Below are 11,144 nucleotides of genomic sequence, written 5' to 3'. Positions count from 1 at the left end.
GGGCTCTGCAATGACAGTGCAGAGCCTGTTTGGGATTCTCTCTCAATCTGCCCCTCTCTCTCTCTCTCTCAATAAGTAAATAAACTTAAAAAAAAAAAAAAGACTGAGCAAAAGAAGCCCAAAACGTCCTGTATGATTCCATCTACACGAGGCTGGAAGGAAATCCATGGTGAGAAAAGTCAGAATCTGATTACCTTCGGGAGCCTTCAGGTGTGTGGGGAATGATCTGGGTGGTGAGTACATTGGCGTGTGCATCTGAGGAAATTCACTGGGCCATACACGTAATATTTGCATACTTTACTGAGCATAAGGTACACCTCATGCCAAGTCAAAACAAGACAACAGATGAAGAAGGAGAAGGGCTACCAAAGCTGAGATCTGAAGGACAAGTACGAACTGGCCGGTGGGAAAGGGGAACAGTGTTCCCAGAGGGGCAACCAGCATGTGCAAAGGCCCAGTGGCGGGAGTGCATGGGGTTGCTGCTCATCTTGGCTCTGGGCTCCTTGAATGATGCTCCTGCACCTCCATTCTCCATGCCTCCTTCCACTCATTTGAAGGTTTCTGCCGCGGAACAGGTTGACAGAAACAGCTTCACTCTGCCAGTCTGCATTTGCATGTTCCACCATTGAGTTTTATAGCCAGAGAGGGATGGACAGGACTTGGGGTTCAAAGCTGGGTTCAAAGCGCAACTGGCGGGGGGCACGCCTGCCCGGGTGGCTTAGTCAGTTAGGTGTCTGGCTCTTGATTTCAGCTCACGTCATGATCTCGTGGTCATGGCACTGAGTCCCACGTTGAGCTCCCTGCTCGCTGGGTGTGGAGCCTGCTGAAGGATTCTCTCTCTCTCTCTCCCTCTCTCTCTGCCCCTCCCCAGCTTGCACTTTCTCTCTCAAAAAATAGAAACAAAACAAAACAAACAAAAAGCCAAAGCACAACTGTGTCATGAAACGCCTATTCTTGGAAGGGCCCCTTCGCCCCCTCAAGCCTCCGTCTCCCCATCCATAAGGAGGGTAGAGGGGTCTTTAACGCATGGAGTTTTGGTGAAAAGATTTGATGAAAGCTGTTCAACAGTTGCTGTCATTTGGGAGTCAGTCGATAAAGCCTGGAAGCAAGGGCCGCCCAAAGTCATGGCTCCCCCTGGGTGATCCATCATGGCGCTCATTAGGTCTCTGCAACCCACAGCTTTGATTTCTTGTCACAAGGAGCTCATATCACCAGCTAGAATGGTGCCTGGCAGGGGTTCGAGGAATGTTGGCTCGTGATGGCCAGCGCTCATGCATGCCAGGCACTGTTCTAAGCTCTTCACACATGTGGACGTGTTTAATCCCCATAGTAACCTCAAGGACCACTACCCTCCCATTTCACAGAGCGGGAAACGGAGGCACAGAGCGGTTGACTGCCTTGCCCACAGTCACACGGTTAATTGATGGAAGCTGGCTCTGCATCCCCTGCTCATCACCACCCTGCCGTACAGCAAGATTATACAGAGCCGCCCGGGCTGGCCTTCATGAGACAGGCCTGCAGGGGCCTGGGGAAGGTGCTGGAAGCACCCCAAAGGCTGCTGGGGCTCCCCCAAGGCTGCTGACCAAGATCAGTGCTGTCTGGGCAGCCAGTGGGACACTTTGGCGCCCGACGGTGGCGAAACCCACGCCCTTTTCAAGGAAGGCAAACCCACCCAGAATAATTGTTGAGACAACGCGCAGCTTAAGCCGCTTCTAAGCCCGGAGGTGCCCAGGAGGGTTGAGGCCTAGCAACGCGCTGCTGCTACGGGCCCAGCCAGAGTCACCCTGCTGCCAAATCTTTTTTTTTTTTTTTTGGCTGTCATTGTTGTCATTGTTATTTTCTGGGAAGAGAGACGGGACATCTCAAGACTTTGTGCTGCTCAGAGAATTAATCTTCACCTGCAGCATCATGTGGGGCTTGCAGCCACTCCCTTTCTTCTGTGCCATCGTGTTTTACTGCTGCTCTCTTTCATTTTACCAGGAAGCAACCTCATGGGAATGTTCTAGAAGCTACAGGCTGAGGGTGGGATGGGGAACACGCAGGGGAGAGGGAGCAGCTTATTCCCCCCAGCAGCAGGGCCGGACTGAGACGCCAGACGGGGTCCCTGGGTGTGGGATTGCGGGCGATGCTTTTTCCCCCTTGCCTCTTTATACATTTTTGGGCTTTCTATATTTGCATAAGCAAAAGGATGGGAGAAAATTCACGGTGCTAATAGCTGATATTTATTGAGCAGGTACTACATGCCGATTTTCCACGTATTCAGTCATTTAACCTTGACAACCTCCCTGTGAGGGAGATAGTCTTACTTGGTCCTATTTCCAGATGAGGAACAGAAGTGCAGAACGGTAAGTAAGGTAAAGAAAAATCCCAACTATCAGCATTTAAAAAGAGATTGTCGGGGCATCTGGTTAAGCGACCGACTTCAGCTCAGTCGTGATCTCACAGTTCCTGAGTTTGAGCCCCATGTCGGGCTCTGTGCTGACAGCCGGGATCTTGGAGACTGCTTCGGCTTCTGTGTCTCCTTCTCTCTCTGCCCCTTCCCCCACTCACGCTCCCTCTCTGTTTCTCAAAAATAAACGTTAAAATAAATTAACAAAAATAAAAAGAGATTGTCAATAACAAGGAATGATCCACGAGGGCTATGTATTTTATGTTTCCATTTATATGAAATGACCGGAAAAGGCCAGTCCACAGAGACAGGAGGTAGATCAGCGGTGGCCTCAGCAGGGGGTGGAAACAGGGAATACCAGTAAGAGGGCACCAGGGATCTTACTGGGAGAGATGAAATATTCTAAAACAGATTCATAGTGATGGTCACGCAGCTTGGTAAGGTTAGTAAAATCCATTGAAATGGGCAAATGATATAAGTAAACTATGGCTGGATGGTTGTAAAACCAAGAACTGTAGTTAAAGTGAGAAAAATCTGACATTTATTGAGCACCTACTCTGCACCTGACGGGAGTTTTCTCTCGTATTAACAGCACATTTGCTTGCCTGAACTCATCTCTGTGAAGCACCTATTATGTGCTGGGCATCATGCCCGGATGTGGGGCTATAGGGAATTTGACTTGTTCCTGGCTCAAGGTTGTTGACCCGGAGGATGCTGGGAGGACAGAGGTTTTGTGCATGAGGTTGGAATCTGAAGGATGAGGGATAGTTACCAGGTGAAATGCCAAAGGAATGGGGTGGGGAGAATGAAGTTGTTTGTCCATTCATTTATCAGTTCATTCATTCATTCATTCAGCAACTGCTTATTGAGAGCCTGTCAGGTGTCCCCAGCACTTTGACAGGGCAGGCAAGGTGGCCGTGACAAGGAGGCAGAGACTATAAAAAGGGCCCCGTGGGTGAAGTTATGCCCATCCTCACTGAGGAGAAAACCCATCCTAATTCAGAGAGTGGAGGCTGGCATCCCTCTTGGGGATATTCCTTTTGTCTGTCTGGGTGACCCCCCCACCCAGTAAAGAGTCACCTGTGTTCTCTCTGGATGATGGATGGCGAGGTGAGGGTGTCCAGGGTTGAACGGATGGAAGCACTGACCTCACTGACAAGCTTGGGGGAGGGCTGAACATTGGACAGAGGGTAGGACCAGAGTTCTAGGCCAGGTTTTGCCACCAATTTTTTTTCGGGTGACCTGGGGCTAGTCCCTACCCCTCTTTGGACCTTGATGTTATTGTCTGTAAATTGGGAACACTGGACTGGCTTCTTTTCTTTTTTTTAATTAAAAAGAAATTTTTTAAATGTTCTTATTTGTTTTTGAGACAGAGAGAAACAGAGCAGGAGCAGGGGAGGGCAGAGAGAGAGGGAGACACAGAATCTGAAGCAGGCTCCAGGCTCTGAGCTGTCGGCACAGAGCCTGATGCAGGACTCGAACTCACAGACTGTGAGATCATGACCTGAGCCGAAGTCGGATGCTTAACCGACTGAGCCACCCAGGTCCCCCCTTTTTTTTTAATTTTTAAAAAATATTGATTCATTTTTGAGAGAGAGAGAGAGAGACAGAGCATGGGCAGGGGAGGGGCAGAGAGAGAGAGAGGGAGACACAGAATCTGAAGCAGGCTCCAGGCTCTGAGCTGTCATCCCAAACCGTGAGATCTTGACCTGAGTCAACCGACTGAGCCACACAGGCACCCCTAGGCTGGCTTCTTTCTGAGCCCCATCTGGCTGACATTGATGACCAAGACTTCTGGCCTGAGAAGTCGCCAGAGCTATAAGGGCTTGTTTTGGTTTCTCTGAAACGTTCTGGTTTTAGCATTGAAAGTCCTGCATCAAGGGGAACCCTGGGTCCTGGGCAAATGAAGACAGTTGGTCACTCTACTGGAAGGACATCAGGTTAGCCTCCCCTCTCATCTTACCCATAAAAAGCAAGACACACATCTCACTTTGGCTCCTTTATGGCCACAGCACCATTTTCTAGCCATTTTGTTTGTACGTATATTTCTACGGCTGAGTTGGAAATCCCTCTGGGTATGATTTCCTCCATTTCCTTCAGATCTTCTGGTTCTCTACTCAGCCACCTCCTCTAGGCCAAGTGTCCCTTCTCGCACCCCTCCCATGCCTCAGGAGGGTCTTTCTGGTAGCCTTCATTAGCTTTCCCGGCATTCCTTAAACTCTTGCCTTCTGATAAGCAGAGAGCCTGTGCTGACGCAAGGGTTCAGTTAATGATCATAGAATGTCTGAATCTCTCTAGCGCCCAGGACAGGGCTGGGTGCCCCTGATACCCCAACTCCAGGACAATGCTGCTGGTAGGACATATTCTTCCAGGAACAGGCTGCAGGGAGCCACTCCCCAGGTGTGGCTTTTTAACCCTTTCCGTTCCACAGGCCCCTTGAGCATCTGGTAAAGCCTATGGACCTCTTTTCAGAATAATGTTGTTTAATTTTATTTTAGAGAGAGAGACAGAGAGACAGAGAGCAGGAGCAGGGGAGAGGGACAGAGGAAGACAGAGGCAGAATCCCAATCAGGCTCCGTGTGCCTGACACAGGGCTTGATCCCATGACCCTGGGATCATGACCTGAGATCAAGACTCAAAATCAAGAGTTGGATGCTCAAACCAACTGAGCCACCCAGAAGCCCTAAGAGTACTTAAAAAAAAAAAAAAATGGCATTAGGATAATAAAACAATTTTTACTAAAATACAATCACAAAAAATTTGAACCAGTTTGTGATATAGTGCTTCTTCACTAACACACCAATAAGATTTAGTGGTGGGTCTAATATGATCTTCATTTCAGAGTTGTGGTAGCTTAAATCATATGTTGAAATATGTACAGTAACTATAATATCGATATGAAAAGATCTTTGACTTCCCTTAGTGACAAATCACAGGGACTTCTACCGGTTCCCTGCACTCACGGTCAAAGAAGATGCTAAATACCATTTGGAGATTAATGAAAATAAAGATATAACTTTTGCCCATCCCAGTGTCATGAATTCTATCCAGAGCCTCCTTGGGGGAGGGGGTCTCAAACTCCTGCTTTAAGGCCAAGGGGTCTTGATTCTTTCGATTAGATAAACAAAATCACCAAGAGCTGAGAGAACAGAGCGAAGAAAACTGACCACGCTGGGTTGGGTGAAGCAGAGAGAGGTTTCAAGACAGGTGAGTTTCGGTGCTGAGTGTTGTCAAGGTGAGACCATTTTGGCAGGGAGCAAGGAGCTGCGGTTGAGGGAAGGAAACGTGGGGAGGGTTTTTGCTCTTATGACCAAATCAAAAGCAGCAGATTAACACAACAGCCACAACCTCATCCCGGAACAAGCCCATGCCGCCTTTGTGTCTCTTTTGTCGCTGAGGACACCAAACCATTGCCCCTGTAAGACAGGGTACCTGCCCTCAAGCTTACGCACGAGACAAAACACAAAAGTTAATGAGACAAAATTAAATTGCAATTCAAAAAATGCAGCTGGAAGAATCTGGAACATGCCACATGTCTGGTACACAGTGCAAGCCACAGGCGTTCAAAGGTGTGGGCCACCTCCCCTCTGAGGTTTATGGAGAGGATCAAGTGGGAAAATGCACAGGAGCCCAGCAGGGTAGGATTGCCGGTTACAGCAGGCGCTTTTGGGGGTGGCTTGTTGTTCCTCTGGTCTCAGCGATCTTCTCTGTAAAATGGAGATAATAACTAAGTTTGGCACCTGACATATAGGAAGCACTCAATAAGGGGAGCCATTATTAGCATTAAGAAAATGATGACAGATATTTGCAAACTGGTTCAAGAGACAGCAGGAGGCTGGAGAGCTTGTTCTTTAGGGTGGTAGAAAAGACTGAATGAATTGAATTCTCGGGTTGGCTCCGCCCTTCACACTGGTTCCACCCCCTTGCTGCCCCCTAAACAGTTGGATGAAATGCACCCCAGGCGTGGGGCCCCCTGCATCTCTGCGCGCGAGTGTGCAGAGGTGGAAAGGTGGTCTCTCGTTCAGGGCCGGAAACAGCAGCAGCCCAAGGCTGAGCTTTCGGATGTCATTTTCCGGGAGGGTCTTCGCTCAGTCTCCCCCCCCACCTCCGCCGTCCCCCACTCGCCTGGGCTCCCCAGTGGACCCGGGGACCAGCAGCTCGCCAGTGCCCAGGTCGATCTTGGGACGACGAACTCGCGCCCATAGGCGGGGGCAAGCGGTGCAGAAGCCCGCCCTGGTCCACCGCGTGGGGTACGTGCCAGCGGAAGCGCTGCCTTATCCTGGGAAGGTCGATCTAGGCCGCCCCAAGTTGGAGTGGGGGTGGGGGGCGGATGCACCTTCGTACCCTATGGTTCCCCAGCCCTTCCGGGACACCCCGTGGGAATTTGGGGCCGGGGGAATCCGAGTAGGGAGCCGGAGCGGAGCCTCCTTGTGAGAGGATGTGGGGGCAGGGGCGCTCTAACAGGGAAACGTGCGCTGCGCCGGCTGCCGGCCCCTTTAAGGGGCCGGGCTGGCTCTGCGGCGGTTCCAGCTAACCGCGGGCCTGGTGCAGCTCTGCGGTCCGTGTCCCCAGGCAAAGAATCGGAGCCGGGCCGGGCGGCGGGACTCGGCGCGGGAGAGGGCGTGGTCCAGCCGGGAGCCAGGCGGAGCCAGAGCTGCAGACAGCCGGTCCACCCAGCCCAGAAAGCAGCCTAGAGCGGGGGTGGGCGGAGCCACCGCCTCCTGGGCGGGGCCCGGCGCTGCGGGCCTCGGGGGCGGGGCCTCGGTCTCGGGGAGCGCCGCAGAGGGAGGCGGGGTGGGCGGGGCGAGGGCAGGGGCGGGGCCTATGTCTGCAGTGGGCGGGGCCCGCCGCAGAGGGGCAGTGCCGGCCGAGAGTCCTCTGCGCGCCGCTGCCGCGGAGCCTCCACACCGACTCTGACAGCCGCGGAGCTGGGACCCGCGACCCTCGCCACCTCACGCAGCCTTCGCGGCCTCCACCGCGGCCCCGAGTCCAGTCCCTCGCCTCGGCGCCCACATCCGGGGGGCGGTCCGGCCGCCGTCGCTGCGGAGGCCGCATCTGGCGCGCATCTGGAACCGCCCGGCCGGCCGCGCTGGAGCCCGCGCCCGCCCTGGCCCGGCCGCGCCGGGAACCCTGCCCGGAGCTGGAGCCGCATCTGGAGCCGCGGGCCCGGGGCCCTGAGCCGCGCAGCCGGCGCATGGTGAACTCGCTGCTGTTCGGGGAGATGGCCTTGGCCTTCGGCTGCCCGCCGGGCGGCGGCGGCGGGAGCTGCCCCGGCGGGGGCGGCGGCGGCGGCGGGGCCGGGCCGGGGCCGTCGCCTGTGACGGCGGCGCTGCGGGACGACTTGGGCTCCAACATCCACCTCCTGAAGGGGCTCAACGTGCGCTTCCGCTGCTTCCTGGCCAAGGTGCACGAGCTGGAGCGGCGCAACCGGCTGCTGGAGAAGCAGCTGGAACAGCAGCAGAGCGAGCGCGAGCGGCGGCTGCGCTACAAGACCTTCTCCCGCGAGCAGGCCGTGCAGACCGGGCCCGAGCTTCTGCGGCCGCCCGCAGCCGGCGCCGGGCTCGGCAGCGGCAGCGGCGCGGCGGCCGGCGCCAACGCCAACGCCGTGGCCCTGGGCGGCCTGCCCCCCGGCGGCGGCTCGCACCCGCAGCACTACGGCCGCCTGCCCGGGACCATCTGGAGCTACACGCAGGTGCGGCGCACGGGCGGCGGCGGCGTGGAGACGGTGCAGGGCCCCGGCGTGTCGTGGGTGCATCCCGACGGCGTGGGCGTGCAGATCGACACCATCACGCCGGAGATACGCGCGCTCTACAACGTGCTGGCCAAGGTGAAGCGCGAGCGCGACGAGTACAAGCGGAGGTGAGTGCAGACTGCCCTTCCCCCGAGCAGCTCCCGGGGAGGGGGCGTCCAGGTCCCGAAGGCCGCGGAATGCGTGCGTTGGGGAGGGGCCGGGGGCGGCCAGCTGGTCCTAGCAGGTGGGCTGGGAGCTGTGTTTGCCTGGCGCCCTACACGCGCTTGGAAAACTCAGTTATCTAGTTCCAAGAATGGGGGCTGGCGCTGACTACCATAGGGGACACCTCGGCGCTGTCATTGGTCGAGGCAGGTTGCTTTCTAGGTGACATAATAACCACTGGTGTTTTAGGTGATCTCATTTAATCCTCACGCCGACGCAGAGTGTAAAGCATTCTTATCCCCGATTTGTAGATGAGGAAACTGAGGCACAGGGATGCAAGTGACTTGCCTAGGGTGACTTGGCTGATAGTGGTGAAACCAGGATTTGAACGACTAGTGAATTGAAAGACTTTTGGCTAGTTTGTCTGCTGCTCTAGGTATTTTCCAAGGCTGTAGGGGGTGGGCTCCTCTCCCTCTGCGGGTGAAAAGAAAAAACTCAACTAAACTACTGTTTTGTTCCTTGAATTAAATGAGACCATATGTTTGAAAATGGGTAGATTTGTCCCTACCCACTAGGGCCAGAGTCTGCCATTTTGCTCTGGCTCTGCAAGGTCCAGGTGGCGGGGCCTGCATCAGACTGGCCACCAGCTTTTAAAAATGCCTCTCTTCATCCCTCTTCTCCCCACCCCACTACTGTCCTGGCTTACTGAGCCCCAACAGACTCAGCCCTAAAGGCCCACAGGAGGCGAGGACCTTGGGCTGAAAACTAGACATTGAAGGGACCCAGACCACCATCTCTGGCTAGTGTGGGGGGCACACTGCCTGCAGGACCAGCCTGCACATTCCTGCCCAGTCCCGATTCCCCAGCTGGGACACTGACACTGCTTCCTGCTTGCCTGCAGCCTGGCCTACAGGACTGATGGCTCAGCTTTCCAATAAGAGGAGAGGGGTCTGTCTGTAGCTTCTCAGGCCTGGGTGGGGGCAGGGCCCTCTGCTGTCCCCGGCATGGGCAGCTCTCCACATTGGGAGCCTCTGTTTGGAGCATGTTGCGAGAAGGATCTTTCCTTCTACTCCTTGAGTCCTGGGGCTCGCATAGGTCTGCCCAGGGAGCTAGGTGTGGGTCTCCTTCCTTTTCCTCCACTGGGCTGGATTCAAATGCCGGTTCCATCACCCGCCAGGGAGACTGTTGAACCATTTGGAAGCCTGTTTGCTCATTTAGAGAGACTGGCGTAATACAATCTACCCAGGGTTGCAGAAGGGGAGAAGTAATCCGTTGATGTTGAAGACGAGAGACTGTGTCAGGCCAGCGTGGAGCAGAGGCCCAAGTCTCAGGTCTGTCTCAGGCAGGGCCTGACTCTCAGCGGGGAGGTCTGACACCCCGTTGGGGGAACGAGCTCCTCTCCCGGGCTGGTCTTCTCTTGAGGACTTGAGAATGGCCTGGTGGCCTGCCATGGCCATGGGAAGGCTACCTCTGCCTCTGTGGGCAGCTTCGCCGGGGTGGGGTAGGGGAACAGGCACTTGCTCTCGATGGTGAAACACGGAGGGCTGGGCCCTTCTGTCTGCCACTGTTGATTGTGTCGTCATGCCCCAGGCTTGTGCCGTGTTTGTTTTATTGTGTGTGCTTTTTTGGACCGGGCGACTAAGGAGATGGAAAAACCGTGCCCAATCTCAAAGGGAGATAGGTTGGCGTTGAGCAATGCTCTGTTCAAGTTGCACCCAGGGCGTGGGGTGTGATGTCAGCCTCTGGCGTTGGCCTGGAATGAGATGGCCACTGCTGAGGCAGGTGGAGTGTGGGTGCCTTCCTCCCACCCTCTGGGCTGCACGAGCACCTTTCCTTCCTCCATTTTTTTTTTGTGAACCGGGGAGGCGCATCTTTTCTGAAGTTGATTCGGGGCTCAAGTTTTTGGATTTTTCCAAAGCAAGTATACTCCCTTCTGTGGGACTCAGCTTCCCTATCTGTAAAGTGAGGGGTGAGTGGGTTAGAACCATGCTCTCTGAAGCCTCATGCTTCCTTAGAGATGCTATTGGGGGGGGGGGGGGCGGTCCTTGAATATTACATGAGACTTAATATTTTAAATTATATTAAAATGTTAAATATGGTTCTAAACATGTGCTCACTGGAAAAAAATTTTTTTTCACATTTATTTATTTTTGAGCGGGGGGAGGAGGGGCAGAGAGAGAGGAAGACACACAATCCGATGCAGGCTCCAGGTTCCGAGCTGCCAGCCCAGAGCCCAACGCGGGGCCTGAAGTCACGAACAGTGAGATCATGACCTGAGCCGAAGTCGGGTGCTTAACCCACTGAGCCACCCAGGCGCCCCAACATGTGCTCACTTTTTAAGTTCACGTTAACTCCTTGAAGTCCACTGACACACTAACGTATTAGTAGTTGGCCTCAAGTTAGAGCCACCCTCCAGCCTTCTCTATTTGTCTGAAGAGTACTCTGACATTGCAGAGCAAACCGCTAAAAACCATTCCCATTTGTAGCTACTTATCTGTGTGAGTCAGGATTTTCGTGAAACTCTGCAGCCAAAACTGGAAACAGAATTAAATGGAAAGTGGTGCTGTCATCTGTAGTCCCCATTCTAAGTGTTAATGAATCAAAATAGCCTCGCCAACTTCACTGATTGAATTCAGAATGGTTATATCTGGAATATCTATATTTGAACTTACAATATAAATGTATACAACTAGCATTCTGTTTTTACCTGTTTCTGTATTTGGGTTTCTCATAAGAATTTTCTCTTGGGAGGAGGGCAGGCATCTGAACCACTTAAAAAAAAAAGTTAGGGGTGCCTGGGTGGCTCTTAGGCGTCCGACTCTGCATTGGTCATGGTCATGATCTCATGGTTCTTGAGACTGA

General features: G+C 53.9%; 1 protein-coding gene and 1 long non-coding RNA gene across 2 annotated transcripts in view; one reads left to right on the top strand and one right to left on the bottom strand.

Annotated features, from left to right (window-relative positions):
- Positions 1-5,858: 5,858 nt before the first annotated feature.
- LOC122227360 lies at positions 5,859-6,918 on the bottom strand. The gene is made up of 2 exons (XR_006205988.1): positions 6,734-6,918; positions 5,859-6,096 (listed from the first exon to the last, which is right to left on the bottom strand). It is a non-coding gene; the product is annotated as an uncharacterized LOC122227360 (long non-coding RNA).
- Positions 6,917-11,144, top strand: part of IFFO2 (intermediate filament family orphan 2) — a 47,374-nt gene continuing 43,146 nt past the window's right edge. The window contains exon 1 of the mRNA XM_042951781.1: positions 6,917-8,248. Within this exon, the coding sequence (XP_042807715.1) occupies positions 7,584-8,248 (665 nt within the window). The 5' untranslated portion in view covers positions 6,917-7,583. The remainder of the gene's footprint in view (positions 8,249-11,144) is intronic.

Source organism: Panthera leo, chromosome C1, assembly GCF_018350215.1.
Source record: "Panthera leo isolate Ple1 chromosome C1, P.leo_Ple1_pat1.1, whole genome shotgun sequence".
NCBI lineage: Eukaryota > Metazoa > Chordata > Mammalia > Carnivora > Felidae > Panthera > Panthera leo.
Note: the sequence above shows the minus strand (reverse complement) of the source record. Positions and strands in the feature narration are given on the sequence as shown.